This window comes from Cotesia typhae, unplaced genomic scaffold (assembly GCF_013202065.1).
Source record: "Cotesia typhae breed Kobodo isofemale line unplaced genomic scaffold, CoteBio_Ctyphae contig_48, whole genome shotgun sequence".
NCBI classification, from domain to species: Eukaryota; Metazoa; Arthropoda; class Insecta; order Hymenoptera; family Braconidae; genus Cotesia; species Cotesia typhae.
The window spans coordinates 13,882,951-13,901,786 of record NW_027423756.1 but is presented as its reverse complement, the minus strand read 5'-3'; the positions used below and the strand labels follow the sequence as shown (position 1 = coordinate 13,901,786).

At 26.3% G+C, this 18,836-nt stretch overlaps 2 protein-coding genes across 2 annotated transcripts; one reads left to right on the top strand and one right to left on the bottom strand.

Annotated features, from left to right (window-relative positions):
- Positions 1-119: 119 nt before the first annotated feature.
- On the bottom strand, positions 120-16,080 carry LOC141529975 (uncharacterized). The gene is given in 17 exon segments (XM_074246785.1): positions 120-1,553; positions 1,624-1,833; positions 2,159-2,263; positions 2,628-2,738; positions 2,893-2,914; positions 2,916-2,998; positions 3,088-6,173; positions 6,228-6,891; positions 7,194-7,400; positions 8,074-8,160; positions 8,633-8,772; positions 8,893-9,065; positions 9,131-9,469; positions 9,644-9,938; positions 10,007-10,154; positions 10,223-10,400; positions 15,684-16,080. Coding segments are annotated over 16 exon segments (6,021 nt in total). The 5' UTR covers positions 10,394-10,400; positions 15,684-16,080; the 3' UTR covers positions 120-1,373.
- Positions 16,081-16,357: 277 nt separating this feature from the next.
- Positions 16,358-18,708, top strand: LOC141529977 (UDP-glucose 4-epimerase-like). Its single transcript, XM_074246788.1, has 6 exons — positions 16,358-16,609; positions 16,996-17,152; positions 17,221-17,339; positions 17,527-17,998; positions 18,081-18,365; positions 18,517-18,708. Exons 2-6 carry the CDS (start codon positions 17,026-17,028, stop codon positions 18,570-18,572), a joined length of 1,059 nt encoding a protein of 352 aa, XP_074102889.1. The 5' UTR covers positions 16,358-16,609; positions 16,996-17,025; the 3' UTR covers positions 18,573-18,708.
- Positions 18,709-18,836: the final 128 nt, after the last annotated feature.

The following is an 18,836-nucleotide window of genomic DNA, read 5'->3' as shown; positions in this document are numbered from 1 at the left end:
TAATTCCACCATTACTGAGTATAAAATTATCATTGCATATCAAGGATAAAATTTCTTATTTATTTTCAATTTATAGTAAAGGAGAGGAAGTTTAGAGTAGAATTTAAGTAAAAAGTTGATACACTTTAAACATAAATTTTTATGATTATACAAGCTACGCTAGATTTAGACATATACGCTGCTGACCAAATGCATCTTACAGCTCTTGGTTACATAATTGATGAAGAAAATAATAATAATAATAATAATAATAATAATAATAATAATAATAATAATAATAATAATACCAACTATTATTGTTGTTGTTGTTGTTGTTGTTGTTATTATTATAATTATTATTACTATCATTGTTGAAAATATTCAGTACTTGAACCAGCATGATTTTTAAGCAAACAGATGTGGTTCTGTTTCAATGTAAGATATTATGTGTCGGCATTTACATTTTTATATATAATACTTATTGTATTATTATCATCATTATTTTTAATATATATTTTAATATATTTCTATTTATATATTTAAAATAAAAGTAATCAATATCATAAATCATACTATACAAATATAGTAGTAACATGTTACATTTTATCATCACTTTTTGTTATTGAAACGTACTTTGTTAAATTGTAACATTGTTAAAATACGTTGGCCATATGGTAATAATATATTTATTATACTTATTAAAGTTAAGTTAGCATTAATTATTATTATCATCATCATAAAATTCATTTTTTCAAGTCGTTTCGAAATAATAAATGATTCAGATCTACTGTAATTCAAGTCAGAGTTATTTATTTTTGTATTTGTTCTTCAATAAATTTTGATTTATAAATTGTACGGCATTTTTTTTTTTTTTTTTTTATTTGTTCTTTAAAAAAATGATAAGATTAATCAAGATAATAATAATAATAATAATAATAATAATAATAATAATAATAATAATAATAATAATAATAATTATTATTATTATTATTATTATTATTATTATCAATACTATGACTAATTTATATAATATAATTACGTTTTAAGCGTTTATCGTATTATCATAACACGAATAGCAAAGTCTGAAAGTATTTTTAAATGAATTTTATAACTTTTTAAAAACTCACCCTGTACTGTTTAATTGTATTTAAGCGCTGTATAAATAAGCGTGAGATTTAATCATACACTTAATAATTATAATGATATAAAATACAAAGTTTAATTCAATTAGTATTATAAAATTTTGAATTAATTAATTGAAAAGACCTGTTATTTTCTTTCTTTCTTTTTTATATAATATGATTATACTAACATTAGTAGTATTAATAATTTTTATATTATTATTATTATTATTATTATTATTATTATTATTATTATTATTATTATTATTATTACTATTGAGTTGTTTGTTGTTGAATTTCAATTTTCTCAACTGTCATATCAGGATTCATTGCTGTTGCTTCTTGTATAGCTTCAGCGAGTGCTCTGTCATGGTCAATTGGATCACCATCAGATTGTATAGTTATTTTTTGTTCTACTCGAGTTTCAACTACTCCATCTCGTTCGGTTTTATACTGTAAATGAATAAGATAAAAAATATAATATAATAAAAATTTAATTAAATAGTAAATAATAAATACAAACCGTAATTGTTTCGACGGTTCGAGTTTTACTAGAAATAGTTTGAGAACTAACTATTTCACCTGTAGCACTGTAACTGCCGTCTTCATTTTCTAATGCCACTTTTCTTGTTTCAGTTGCAATCAATGGTACAGTACTAGTTGCAATAACATTGCTATCTGGTTCACCCGAAAATACATGCGTTTCTGTTGCCACTATTCCTGCTGAATCTCCCTGTTGATATAAATAATTATCATTTATTATTTTTACGTACAAGTAATATTCGTCAATTTATTTTCTATTGCACTTTAAATAATCCTGTCAAAAATAAACATAGATTTTTTTTTTTTTTTATATCAAGTAACAACTATCAACACCAGTCTAATTTTACATTGATATGAGGGAAAAAAAAAAAAAAAAAAAAAAAAAATCAAAATCAAAATTTCAAGCATACAGTACACAAATATAAAAGTCATATTAATATTTATTATTACCTTTATGAATAAATATATGTAAATGATTAGATTAATAAAGCTGATGATTTGTTTATTAATATTACCTGGTAATACTGATTGTAGAAAGCACGTTGGTCATCATCAATGTCAATAGGTGTGCCCGAATCACCGCTGCTTGAACTGGACGTACTCAATCGTCGTGAGAAGAGCTACACCATGCAATGTATGTGTATGTTGTGTGTTTGTTAGCCAAGCCATTAAATATTAATTATTATTATAAAATTTAGTATAATAATAATAATAATGCTTATAAAAATATGATGAATTATTATAATCACAATTGATTTTTTTAATTCAATTAGTAAATTATATTCAAGTATGATTTATTAAATAAAATGAAACAAAGCAGTGCTAAATGATTTTTTTTTTTTTTTTTTTAAACACCTAAATTAAAGTAATGATATTTTTAGTGACATTATCATATTTATTCTTTATTATTGACTAATATTTACTAAATAAAAAATAATTAATAATTAATAATTTAAAAATAAAATTAAAAGGAAAAAAGTTTACCTGTTCTCCGGAAAGCACATGACTTGTAGTTCTAACTTCTTGAGTAACAACTCGTTGTTCTTGCCTAGTAGCGCTAGTCGCTGTGGTGTGTGCTACTGTTTTCTCTTCAACCTGACATTTTAAAAATAAAAAATAAATAAAAAAAAAAAAAAAAATAATATAAATAAAAATACGACAACAAAATATATTTGTAAATAATAATAATAATAATAATAATTAAAAAAAAAAAAAAAAAACAAACAAACAAACAAACAAACAAACAAACCTGACTGGTTTTTGATTTTTTCAAGATCTTCATGCATAGTAGCAGTACGAGTAGTGACAGCTGTTGCTGTCATATATGGAGCTCTACCATCATCCTGAGTTTCAGCCTACATTTATGCATAAATACGCAAAATACTAAATTAATTGTATCTAAAACTCTAAGTAATTATGATGATAATAATAATAATAATCGTACCTTATTAACTTGTGTATTTACTGTTATTTGTCCTGTACCTCCGGGAGTAAGATCTTCAATTTTTTCTTCAATATTTTGAGTTAATCCTTCTTGATCTTTTATTACAGATTGTTTAGTTGTAGTTTTAACAATAGTAGGTGTATTAATTGGTACGGGAATTTTTTTTATTTTCGAAGGAGTTGTTGTAGTAGTAGTAGTAGTAGTAGTAGTAGTAGTAGTTTGATGAGGAGATAGATTTTTAGTTTTTGATTGATAATTATAATCCATCGGTTGACCAGATTTATCATAAATAATTCCATCTTTAATAAATCCATTGTTTTCTTCAAATACATCTTTAATATAAAGTTTACCATTTGATTGATAAATTTTACCATTATTAATATAACTACCGTCATTACCAAATGGACTTTCTGTTATTGGTTTTCCACTGGCATCACAAATTAAACCATTATTTATCATCGTTATTGTTATATAAGTATAAGTTTTTTCAAGTAATTTTCCATTATTATTATTATAAATAAGTCCATCTTTTACAAAATTACCATCAAAATCAAATTGAGTGTGTTTAACAGGTCTACCAGTTTTGTCAATAATAACACCCTCTTTAACTTTTAATCCCTCAGGGCCAAATGATTCTTGAGTTAACGGTTCTCCATTTTTATTATAAACTCGTCCATTTTTAATAAAACAATTTTCAACTGGTAATCCTCCATAATTAAATGGTTTATTATTTATAATATCATAAATTAATCCATCTTTAATTGTTAACTGTTGATTATTAATAACATATGAATTTTTATTTAATGGTTTACCATTATTATCATAAATTTTACCATTTTTAATAGTATTACCATTATCATCAAATGATTGTGATAAAATAGGTTTATTGTCATCACCGTATACTAAACCATATCGTACATAATTTATTTTAATAGTAGTTGTTGTTTGTTTTTTATTTAATGGTTTACCATTAGATTCAAATATTGAACCATTTTGAATATAACTACCCTCGTTACCAAAAGTACCACGACTCAATGGTTTCATATCTTTATCATAAATAAAACCATTTTCTATAAAACAACCGTCATATCCAAATGAACTGTGATTTAATGGTTTTGAATCTTTACCATAAAGTCTACCTTCTTTAACGTAATATTCATCAGGTAATTTACTACCAGCATTAAATAATCCACCACCAAAATTATGTAATAATCCATCTAATATATAGGTACCATCAGTTTTAAATACACCATTTTTAAGTGGATCATCATTTTTATTATATACAATTCCTTGTTTAATATAACACCCGTCTGGTAATAATGATCCTTGATTTTTAGGATTATCATCGTTATCAACTATTTTACCATCAATTATTATCGGTGTATTATTATTATCATCATCATCATCATCATCATCATCATCACCATTGTTAGTTTTTGTTAATGGTTTACCATTTTTATCAATAATAATACCATTATTAATTTTATATCCACGTGAACCAAATATACCATTTTTAACAATATTACCATATTTATCATAAATTAAACCAGAAACTACATATGAACCATCTGATCCAAATGGATTTTTATCAAGTGGAATTCCCATATCATCAAAAATAACTCCATTTGAAATAAAACAATCATCCGGTATTGATGAACTTAAATTTAATAATTTACCATCTTTACCATATATTAATCCATCTTTAATGAAACTACCGTCTGGTTTAAAGAATGATAATTTTATTAATTTACCATCACGATTATAAATTTTACCTTGTTTTATGAATGCACCTTCTGGTATTAATGAATCTTGATTTAATGGTTTATTATTTTTTCCCAATATAATTCCTTTTTTTATTATTTGATTTCCATTAGATCCTTGAAATGATTCTTGTTTTATTAAATTACCATATTTATCAACAATATTACCATTTTTAATAATAAAACTATCATTATTAATATTATTAGGAGATCCTAAATAACCGTTATTTAATAATTTACCATCGGTTCCATAAATAATTCCTTCACAAATTATCGTATCATCAGGTTTAAAAAGATTTTGATTTAAAAGTAATCCATTTTTATAATAAATTAAACCTTGTTTAATAAAATGACCGTCAATCAAATATGGAATTTGATTTAAAGGTTTACCATCTTTACCATAAATAATTCCATCCTTAACAAAACTACCATCCGTTTTGTAAAATGAATATTTTATTGATTTACCATCTTTAGAAATAACTTTACCGTCTTTTAAATAAGCACCACTTGGTAGTAAAGATGCTTGATTTAATAATTTTCCATCTTTAGCATAAACAATTCCATCTTTAATAATAGAACCATCAGAACTAAATATTTCATTTTTAACAGGTTTACCATCTTTAGCGTAAACTTTACCCTCAGTAATGTAATTACCTTCACGTCCAAGATCTCCACTGGATAAAAGTTTACCATCACGACCATAAATTAAACCATCAGATATATAAGTTGAATCCGGAAGAATAGCTATTTGATTAATAACTTTTCCATTAGGTGAACATATTATTCCACCAACAATATAATTACCATCTGTTCCGTAAGAACCACAAGTCAGTGGTTTACCATCATCACTAAATATTAAACCATCTTTTATTGATGCACCATTATCTATTGTTATTGTTTTACCATTTTTACCAATAACTTTACCTTCTTTAATTAAAGAATTTTTCGGGCCTAAATAATAATTATTAAGTGGTTGTGGTTCACCATTATTTAAACCACTTTTACAATAAATAATTCCATTATTTATATAATAATAATAATTATTATTATTATTATTATTACTACTATCTGCACTAGGAATTTTTTGATTCAACGGTTTTCCATCTTTACTAGTAATAATACCGTTAACAATGTATGAACCGTGTGGACCAAAATCACTTTTTTTTATCAATTTATCATCTTTTCCATATAATTTACCTTGTAATATTTTATTAAATTCAGGACCCAATGAATTTTGATCATAAAGTTTATCTTTTACGTAAATCATACCTCCAATAAAAGTAGTTCCTTCCGGTAATGGTAATATTAGATTTTCTTTTTGTGAATCTACAATATTTTTGGATATAGTTACATCGGGGTTTACGGATGATGTTAAATTACCAGATTGTTCTTTAGCAATAAGTGCTGCTGATCCAGTTTTGTCATTTGAACTTGTTAATTCTTGTTTTTGTTGTTGTTCTTTCAATCCTGCAGATTCAACATAATTAATTCCTGGAGTTTTCAAACCTGTAGCCGGTTGATGTTGTTGTTGTTGTTGTTGTTGTTGTTGTCGTTGTTGAGGTGGTGGTGGTGGTGGTGGTGGTGGTGATGGTGGTGATGTTGATGTTATTTTATTCGGTGAAATATCTTTGGTTTTACGTTTTTCAGCCGCTGACTCAACAACTTTTTTATCCTCACCCGGAGCATAATTAAACGCTAATCCAGTAGCTTTTTTACTTTCTCCAGTAAGTAATTGTTGATTATTACTTTCTGGTGAAGCTGCTCTATCTTCATATGAAAAACCATGAGGTACATATGATTTTTTTTTACTTGGTGACGATGGCGTTTCTTCATAATCATAAGTCTTAGTATAAGCTGGTGATTTTTTTCCAGATGTTACTTCTTTTATTGGTTCAATAGATTGTGGTTGTCGAGATGATACAGAAATATTTGAATCAGCATCACCAGTAGACCATTCATCAACTTGTTTATTATTTTTAGTTTGTTTTTGTGTTTTATTTGAATCTTTATCTCGTTTACCAAAGAGAAATCCACCGACAGGAATCTTTTATAATAAACAAAAAATAAATACATGCTTTACATGCTACATACCATTAACTACTTATTATTATTATTATTATTATTATTATTATTATTATTATTATTACTAATATTATTATACTTTTAACAATTGGAATTTTAAATTTTTACAAATTTATTAATAATAATAATAATAATAATAATAATAATAATAATAATAATAATAATAAAGTAACAAATATCAAACTTTAAACTTGAATTATACGATAATATACTGATTAAAATACATAAATTATTATTTTATTTGAATAAATGTATATAACAAACCTTTATTTTCTCTTTTTTGTCACGCTTTTCTGGACTTTTCTTCTCCTTTAATTTTTTATTATCGGTAGACGTGCTGTCATTTATCAATTCTGATTTATTAAGATCATTGTAATTTTCTTTTTCATTTTCATTCTGTTTATCCTTTTTCTTCTTATTGGTAAGCTCACCACCGGCAGACGGTAATACCGCAATACCTCCGACCGGTTTCTACAATTAAATTTTAAAAATCACAAAAGCGTTTCATGCACGCAAAATATAGTCTGAAGCTTTGCTTGTAAGCTTAAATAAGTTTTTAAATTATAATTTTATTTTATTTATGATGTACACACTGATGTGAGTGTAGGAGAGAAAAAAAAATTTTATCTAATATTCTTTTAATAAAAGAAAAAAATAAAAAAAGCTTACAAATAATGCGACACATTATACATTGTCTATACTCTTACTGCCGTTAATTAAAAATAAATTTTTTCATAACAAATATAATACATGATCAATCTAACATGCCAAAATAATATTATAATAATTACGGTCTGCGCTCCCGTACATTTTTTACTAAATTTTTTACATTACATTACATTACATTACATTATTATTATTATTATTATTTTTTTTTTTTTTTTGTTTCTTTCTTTAAACATCCCCCTTTACACGTAATAGAATTTATAAAAGGTAAAAATTACAATATAACATGTAAATACATATACCATGCATTCGATAAAAGTGTATGAAGTAATAGTACCAAAAATCAACCTTTGTAATTGAAAACAATGATTTAGAGTAGTAAAGTGCGATATTGTATATAGAAATAAGTAATTAATTGATTGATAGGGTAGAAAATTAATTTTTTAATTAATGAAGGGAAATGAATAATGAATTATACCTTTTCGGCGCGTTCCGCGTCATATTCTCCTTCCAGGCTACTGGCACTGCTAGCTGATGTTGTTCCAATACTTGTTTTTCGAGTAAGCTATCCGTTGCATTAGTATATATGTGTCAATTAAACGTATCCATATTAAATTTTAAAATACAATCAACTTTAATTTTAAATTAAAATGACAATATTAATAACAATAATAATTGTTATTATTATTATTATTATCATCATCGCATTCTGAGTACGTGCTTTCTAATAAATTATTTATCAATTATCACCAAGTATTTAGCCTTCGCAAGTACATGAAATGATTATCTACGAGGTGACTCTTAATACTAAATATGCTATGTAATTATTTTTTACCTTATTATTTATTTATGATAAATAAATAAAATATTTTAATAAAGTTTTGAATTATTCGTGAGTTATAAAATAATTGATACATACGGATTAAATAAAATTCTTGAAAGCGTAGACCGTATTGAACGTTAGATCGTATTATAATCATTATAATGATAAAATTAATAATTAAAAAAAAAAAAAAAAAAAAAAAAAAAAACATTACCTTATCTTTTTGTTTTTTTATTGGACTAGGCCTTTGATCGATGTGTTCCATATCTGGAATCATTTCAGGTTCATAACTCATTGTGTGACGTTTACTTGGTTCTGAGCCATAAGTTTCAACAGTTTGTGACCCACCTAAAGCTAAATAGATGAATAATATAAAATATTTTTAATGATAAAAACAAAAATTAATATAAATAAAAATTTAAAAAGTTTAAAAACAAAAAAAAAACAAAAAATAAGAATAATTAACAAGTATACCGTCCATACTGCGAGACGTTAAACGACGACCGCTCAGTGATCTTTCAAATTGTGGAGGTTGTCTTTCAATAGGAATTTTTTTAGTTTCATAATGTGTACGTCCAGAATAACGAAATCGTGATCCCAAGTGTGGTAATAAACCAATCTTCTTCACCGGCTCAGGACTCATGAGTCTATAATTAATATTATTATAATTTATAAATTTATTTATTATATTGAAAAATAAAATTGTATTTACCTAAAGAAAGTATGATGTTCCACGCAAACTTTCCATAATTTTTTGGCAGCTCGATGATTTGCTAACTTAAAACCAATCGTTGATTCATATTGTTCAAATTCTCCTGGCCGAATTTTAATATAAAAATTATGCCTTTTATATGAAATTTTTAATATTTTAGGCCATGCAAATCGATTAATTCTCAGTCTATCACGGTGAACTAAAAGTCCCGAAGAACAAACACCCAGCATTATATCTACTCCTTCTGAATCTTTTGCTGGATGTAGATCAACACCATACATTGCTAATTTTTTTGCATTCTCTAAATAATGTAATTCTGCTTCAGCAGGCGTTTGACCCCTATTGTATAATAATAATAATAATAATAATAATAATAATAATAATAATAATAATAATAATAATAATAATAATAATAATAATAATAATAATAAAAATAATAATAATTATTATTATTATAATTATAATAAACATAAATAATAATGAAATTTTATTTATTATAAATAATAATCTTACTTGTGCGTTTTGTGGAGGTCCATTACTTTTTCAACAAGTTCAGATGTTTGATTAGGTGCAAATTTAAAATCTTTTAAATAATCTCTGCCATGCTCTTGAGGATCATAATCGCCCACTTCTGATTGTACTAAATAAGACCCTAATAAAGCGTGAGTGACAAATGAACAAGCTAATCGTCCTGTTATTATATCATTTCTAATTTGAAGACACAATTGGTACCGAGTAATATCTTCCTGCAATTGAGCAGGGTCTGGTGGATAAAATTTTACCTCAAAATTGAATTTCCAAGGTTCACCTATAAATTTAATAATAAAAATAAAAATAAAAATTATTGTTTATATAATTAATAATTTTAATACATACTTTTTATGAATTTAGTAATTCTTCTTTCTAAATCAAGCCAATTTCTTGGATCATATTTGTCTTCATAGATAAGACCAAAATAATCCTTTTCAATTAAATTAATACTTGCACATATTTTATCAAGAAGCTCGTGTCCTTTTGCTTTTCTCTGTAATTTAAATATCAAATTTTATTATTTATTTACAACTATATGCTAAATAAATTAATAAATATTACCTCTATAGAAAAATCTTTAGTAGTACCATCAAGGAGTGTAATTTTAGCAAGTGCCATTTTACCTCTTATCATTGGACTTTTATTCGGTGAATGAGTAACTCCTGTTCCATTTTCAGCTGCCGTTATTACATTACCAGCAGTGGTACTCGTTGATTTTTGTTCCTCCGGCATTTTTAATCTAAAATAAGTCATTTTTATTGGTTTTTATTTTTAATTAACAACATATATAATCAATAAGCCCCTTAAAAATTTATTAATTGATTAATCTAATAGTTTTTTTTTTTTTTTTTTTTTTTAATACTAATAAATTGAAAATTCTTATCACGTATACTTATTTTAAATTCGACTAGTATATTTTCAATAAATAATATATACAATTTAAAAATAAAAATTTTATTTATAATGTATTACTCAGAGAGTTTGATAAAATTAAATACATAACAGAGTAATGTTATAAGTTATAACATCATTCATTGTTTCATATTACAAATATGAGTCAGATAGTGGACCTTATTTCATTCTATTTGCAATATTTAAATCAACGTTAATTTTTTTTATTATATGTTATTACGTAATCATGGAGTAGAAGTTTATTTATGGTGAATAATACATGCACGCACACACACAGTATATAAAAATAAAATAATTTATAGTGAGCGTAAAGTAAATTGAATTGTCCTTGACGCTAGCATTCCAATCATTAACGATACAAGTCAAATCAAATACAACAAGTGTAGTAGCCCTATTCACGATAAAATATACATATTATTAGATATTATTTTGATTTAAATTAGGCATTAGTCGTGAAAATAGTCGTTAATTAAATAATCTGTAATCTCATCTTCAAGGACTATAAATAATAATTAATTTAATCAAATTAAGAGAACAGAAGTTTAAAATAATTTTAATCAGACAGAGAAATAATGTCTCGTTTCGGAGTAATTGTTGTTAACTTGTCGAGTGGTGAAAATAATAATAATGATAAATACATAAGGCTAAGTAGTCAGTTCTTTATGTATATAGATATAGAGATATCTACATATATACGACCAAAAAACGTGGTTCATTCAGTTGTATGTTTTATTGTATGGCTAGTATAGTATAGGGTTCATTTGTCTCCGAGACGATCGCGTGGGTAACATTGATCTAAAGAACCATACACAACTACTATTATATACCATTGTAACATATAATAACAATAAAACAGAAAAAAATATCTACTGTCATTTTTACATTTTCAATTTTTTGAAAATATTGAAAATATTTAAACATTTAATATAATTTTTTTCGCCATATTCGTGACAACCTAAAACTTTACGTAATATAAAATATAAATAATGTTTGCTCTTTAAACGTGTTATTTAGTTGCATATAAAATATTATTATTATTATTATTATTATTATTATTATTATTATTATTATTATCATCTATAATGTATGAAAAAGTAAAAAAATAATAATTTTGGTGCCACCGTACATTGGGTACGAGTTTATTGATTCTGATAAGTATTATTGAGCATCTTCAAATTTATAATATCAATAATAATAATAATAATAATAATAATAATAATAATAATAATCTGGCGAGGGGTAAGTGCTCTGATACTGGTGATGATGTCGAATTAGTGGATGGGAGCGTCTTAAGCCAATTAGACGCCGGGGAGTTGTATAGATATCTAGGAATGGAAGAGCACCGCATGCATGCGGTCTCTGAAGTCCGAACAACTCTCCAGAGCGAGTATGTTAGGAGACTCCGGAAAATTTGGTCCTCCGAACTTTCCGGCAAAAACAAAGTCTCAGCTACTAACATGCTCGCTGTCCCAGTCTTACTATACTCTTTCGGTGTCCTGAAATGGACCCGAAAGGATTTACGAGATCTCGACATCAAAACCCGTAAGATCATTAATATGAATCGGAGCATGCACCCCAATTCATCAGTCGCCAGATTATACCTCTCCCGGTCCATCGGTGGGAGAGGTTTGCAGAGTTTGAGCGGCTTCACGACCGTTTGGTCCTGGGTTTAACTCACGAAGTTGTCAATTTCACTGCAGACGAGGATGACTTTCTTATGCAAATTGTACATAAACATGAAAATGCGCATAAGGGGTCATTCTTGTATAAGGCAGCAATATATGCGGCAAGAACCCTTGGTCTTGGAGAAATAAACGCTCTTATGGAACTCCGAAAGGAGGAATTTAAAAGCGTCATCAGGAACGCCGAGGAAAAACTACTCCTTGGCGAACTGATGGACAAGTCCATGCACAGCGTGTTCTTTAAACACGTGCGTGATCATGGCTTGTCCATCCAGCTGACGTTTTCCTTCTTAAAGTCAGCGGGCCTGATGTCCGAGACTGAAGGGTTCATATTTGCCTGCCAAGATGGTGTCATTAACACTCTTGAGTACCGTAGCAAGGTGCTCCAGGTGCAGCTTCCGGACACGTCCTGTAGGAGGTGTAGACAACATCCGGAGACGCTTATGCACCTTTTGTCGGCATGTCCAGTGCTGGCGAGAGGTGCATATATCCAGCGTCACAATGCTGCCCTGAGAGTACTGTACTACTATCTTCGTCATTGCTACGGTATTGACGTGACACCAGTGCTGCCTTATTTGCCAGGAGATATTCCCCAGGTTGTTGAGAATGACAGTTGCAAAATTTATTGGAACATGCCATTTGCAACAACCCGGCGGATAGATCACAACAAACCTGATATTGTGCTCTTCGACAAGGCCACTCATGACATTTATGTCATTGAGTTCTCGGCCCCGGCTGAATACAACATCTCAGCCAAAGAAGAGCACAAAAGACAAATATATCAGGATCTCCTGTTTGAAATTGGTAAACTTTACCCAGGTTACCGTGTCAAGCTTGTCGTCCTGATTGTTGGCGTCCTAGGAGGGATGAAGCAGTCTTTTGTATCCTCACTTGCCAAAGTTCCAGCTTGCTCATCAAAAGCTGAGTTCTTGGCAGTTAGGATGCAGAAGGCTGTTTTACTTGGTTCTCTCCGTCTCTTAAGGGAAATGACTTTGGCCTGCTGTGATCACTAACCGCCTTGTTGTGCGGAGTGGTCCAGCAGTAACGGACGGAGCTCAGGCTGGGCCCTCGGAGAATCGGACTCCGGGGATAACCCCCCTGAGCATTTAATAACAAAATAATAATAATAATAATAATAATAATAATATTATTATTATTATTATTATTATTATTATTATTATTATTATTATATATTGTGGATATCTAAAAATATATTTTATTCCTTTACAGGAAAGTTGTTGGAAAGTTGTGTACATATTTAGTAGGTATCTCTCAACCGCGCATCTGTGCTACTAAAACGACTGTATTATTTAATTGTAGGTACGTAAAACAACAAGAGAATTGTCAAAGTTTGATCTAACTACAGACAGTAAAAAAATAAATTTCATTTTTATTATAATAATAATCATAATAAATCTTAATGATGAAAGTAAATTACAAGAGAAAATAATAGTAAGGTGGAGTGTAAATTTATTACACTGGGCTTTAAATCCCTCACAACTCATAAGTGATCTTAATTGAGGTCATCAAGCAATTATTCGGATTGTTTGTCATCTAACCCAACGAGGTCAACTCTACTTATATCATTATCCTTTAGATTATACTGTTTTTTTTTTTTTTTATTTATTTATTTATTTTTTTTTTTTTTTTTTTCCCCATCTTTATATATACACCCACTAAAATGTTTTAATTTTTTAATAACTACAATACCTACAAACATACTCGTATAATTACTCGATACACTATTTTAAAAGTTTACTGGCATTACAAAAAATGCATGTACGTTTAAGCAAAACACTTGTATTGTAACACTTGGAATAATACTACCGAAGTATTTTGTTTATACAGTAATGAAATAATAAATTATGAAATAATGATAAAATTTTTAAATTATCGGTAATAAAATGTATATTTTTTAATTACGAAATCTGAATCATGGTAGTAGCTTGTAATTCTTACAATAAATATCTATCTAATTGTAAATATACGACAAATACAAATTCAAGTCATTTACTGAGTCATAATTTTTTTTTTATAATAAATATCAACTTAAAAAAAAAAAAATTAATAATAACACCTCGTATTTTAATAAATCCAAATTGATAGCGTAAACATTGATTTAATTTAATCGTTTTATTGGAAAAAAAAAAGATTATTGTAACCTATGTGTTCCGTGAATAAATATCCGAAATAAACAAGAATTTGTGTTTTTTGTTTAAAAATTTATTCTAAAAAATTTAGGACACACGTACACTCTACAGGTATATAATAGTTGTAATAGTGTATCCCCCACTCTTTATCTCTGACAACTGAGAAAGAGAACTGGGAGCGTCAGATTTTTATATATCTAAACAATGATTAGTGTATTCAACAAACAAACGTTCGTTTTTTTACAGAAAAATAAAAAATTTAATCATTCAATTATTCAATTATTCAATTAAATAAAACCATTTATAATTTCATAAAAAAATAATTATTAAAAATAAGATAATTTTAAATAGTCATCAGCGAACGGCAAGCTCTTTAAACATATTATGCCACGGCTGTCATCACGACTTACCTTTAATTTGAAAATACACACACACACTCGAACTTTTTTTTTTCGTATCTTTAATTTTTTCTTTGTAATACAATAATAATAAAAATATTATTATTACTATTATTAGTATATCCTATTGGTAAAATCCAATATGGCAAGAAAGTAGTAAAATTGCAGATGATATAATAAATAAATAAAATCACTTAACAGTGAAATTGAAAAAAAAAAAAATTAACGAAAAAGAATTTAATATAATTATAATAATATATAAAAAATTTAGCGTATTAATAACTGTACTGATAGCCTAAAAACTTAATAATAAATATAATAAACACCACGAACAGGTTCGCCGGATAGAGATCGCGGCACCGTGGCTTAGCTGCACAACGCTGGTTATTGCTACTGCACGACGCTACTCCCATTCCCCCTAATTCCCTTCCCCGCCTACACCACTCAAAATCGAATCATCATCACAAATATACACTTACAATACATAAAAATAAAAAAAATAAATACAACCACTGACAATGAATATACGAATATATATATATATATATATATATATATATATATATATATATATATATATATATATATATATATATATATATGTATTTTTATTTCTTCCATTAAATCAATAAACACCTTTCTGTTATAGAAAATTTTATCAAATTCTAGAAATAATCAATTGTTATACTATATTCATTCAAAAATTCAAAATTTTAAAATTATTTACTACTACAGCTTGAAACTTTTTTATATCATTGAAATGAGTAATCATAATAATGATAATAATAATAATAATAATAATAATAATAGTTAATATTATCGTTATTATTATCATAATTGTAAAAAAAAAAAAAAAAAAAAAATCTAGATTTGTACTCACATTTGTTGTAATATAATAATAATATATTTTTACACCTAGTCAAAATGGCGGTTTAAATGCATACACATAAATGGTTCATGTACATATTTTTGTCAACAATACAACACAACGGTGAATACAGTGAATAGAACTTGGAACGAAAAAAATCATGAAACGAGTGGATTTCTCTTATGACGCAATCGCACCGCGCGAACAAAACCCCGCCCGATGCTTCAATACTCTGCGAATGGCTCCGAATCCTAAAGTGTTTAATTCCACCAGTGGTTGTGGTTAGCAGTCGGCTGCTACTGGTATTTATATTTATTAGAAATTTTACAGTATAGATGTCGTTACTTGTAAAATAATTCTTTAGAAATTATATTTTATTATTATTATTCTTTGATGCGGTATTTATTATAATTACAATAATAATAACCTTTATTGTTTATCAGATTAATTATAAATTGAAATCGGTTTACTATAATATATATTAATAATTATAATCTTATATAATTATAATACATTAATGGAGATTAATAAACAATCAATAAAAAAAACAAATACCAAAGGAACCACATATTTTTATTATCATTATGTAAATATATACTACGTGCATAGTTAACTATTATTATTAATTAATAAAGTAAAGTATGATCAGCAACACAGTAATGTATGTAATTTAAAATGATGAATTTATATACATATGTATATTTATATATTTTTTAAATCCTTGATTTGACTTTGACTATATTGGTGATTAGCTGATTAGTCACGTGGATCGTGTCGATGTGTCATATGATAAAAGTAATTGCTAAGTCGTTAAAAAAAATGTCAAACTTCTCCACGTCGTCTGTGATAACACTGATAAAATATAATCTATTTGATAAATTTTGTATATTGTAATTTAGTTCTATTTTGAAGAAAATAACATTCGACTTTTAAGTAAGGTTAGTAGTTATTAGTTGTATATATTTATATTTTTGATTTAATTATTTATTCTCAATTACCCAAATGAACGTTTTATTTTTTATCAATATAGTTTTTTTTTTTTTTTTTTTTTTTATTCACTGTTGAAAATTAAAAATTTTTATTTAATATTATTTATAACTATTAATTATTATTTTGTAATTAATTATAGTAGATAATTAGAATTTAGGTAATAACTAATTTTATCCACTCTAATAATATTTTATTAAATTTTAACTAATAATAATAATAATAATAATATTATTATTATTATTATTATTATTATTATTATTATTATTATTATTATTATTATAACAAAAAGCTTTCAATATTATATTATTAATAAATGTTGTAATATAAATTTTAGAATATTTAATAATAATAGTAATAGTTAATAATGGAAAATAAATGGAACGTGTTGGTAACTGGGGGTGCTGGTTATATTGGTTCTCACACGGTATTAGAACTAATTAAACAAGATTTTCCGGTGGTGGTCATTGACAATCTTGGCAATGCCCATAAAGGTAAGAATCTTATAATTTTCTGTAATAGTATATTTTATTAATTTATTTTATCTATTTATCATTTACAGATCCAAATGCCAGTAAACCAGAATGTCTTTTACGTGTAGAAAAACTCGCCAGTAAATCAGTAATATTTGAAGAATGTGATATTACAGATATAAATGGTATAGAAAAATTATTTAAAAAGGTAAACAGCTTTAAAATATTATATATATATATATATATATATATATATATATATATATATATATATATATATATATATATATATATATATATATATATATATATATATATATATATAAGTAAATTTAAGTTAATGCATGTATATTTGTTTGTATAATAAATAAATAAATTTGTTACAAATGTTACAGTATAAATTTCAATGTGTTATTCATTTTGCTGCTTTAAAAGCAGTAGGTGAATCGTGCGTAAAACCTTTGGAATATTACAAAACAAATGTTGGAGGTACATTAAATTTGTTGCAAGTAATGAAAGATAATAATGTGAAAAATTTGATATATTCAAGTAGTGCAACTGTTTATGGGATACCAGAAAAGTTACCTCTTACTGAAGAAATGAAAACTGGTAACTGTACTAATCCTTATGGGAATACAAAGTTTATCGTTGAAGAAATTTTAAAGGATTTGTGTGCAAGTGACAAAACCTGGTCAGTTATATCTTTAAGGTATTTTAATCCTGTTGGCGCACATCCGTCTGGTGAAATCGGAGAAGATCCGAATGGTATTCCAAACAATTTAATGCCATTCATAGCTCAAGTGGCTGTTGGTAAAAGAGATATATTGTATGTTTACGGTGATGATTATGACACACCCGATGGTACAGGTACTTGAAACAATAACAATTGATACAACTATATATGTTAAATATATTTATTATTATTATTATTATTATTATTATTAAACAGGTGTTAGAGATTACATACATATAATGGACTTGGCTGTTGGCCATGTAAAAGCTATTATTTATCAAAGCTCACGAGATGTTAAGGGTTTCAAGCCGGTTAATTTAGGCACTGGGCGAGGTTTTTCCGTTCTAGAAATGATAAAGGCATTTGAAAAAGCTTCTGATAAAAAACTTAATTATAAAATTGTTGAAAGACGACCCGGAGATGTATCATCAAGTTATGCAGATGCTTCATTGGCAAAACAAGAATTTGATTGGATTGCTACAAAGAATATTGATGACATGTGTAAGTTCAACACCTTTGTTGTAATTTTTATACATATATATATATATATATATATATATATATATATATATATATATATATATATATAATCCTTAGTCAGTTGAATAATTAAATTATAATTTTTTTTTTTTTTTTTTTCGTAATCAATCAGGCGCGGACACATGGAACTGGCAAAAAAAAAATCCTAATGGATTTAAATCACTCTGATAGTTAATTTAATTATCAACATAATGTAAGTAGCCAAATGAGGGATAAATATTATTAATAAAAATCATTACCAAATGAAGAACCAAACAATACTTATTTAAATAGTAATAGTTAATAATAAAAATTATTAAATTTATTTATTTTATCTCTTTCTTTATTCTTTTCCTTTTTTTTTTTTTTTTTTTTCTCAATACTTGAGTGTATAAGTTGAGATCTTGTTGATGTGAATAACTTTTAAACACCTAAACCTAGTATACTGTTGAC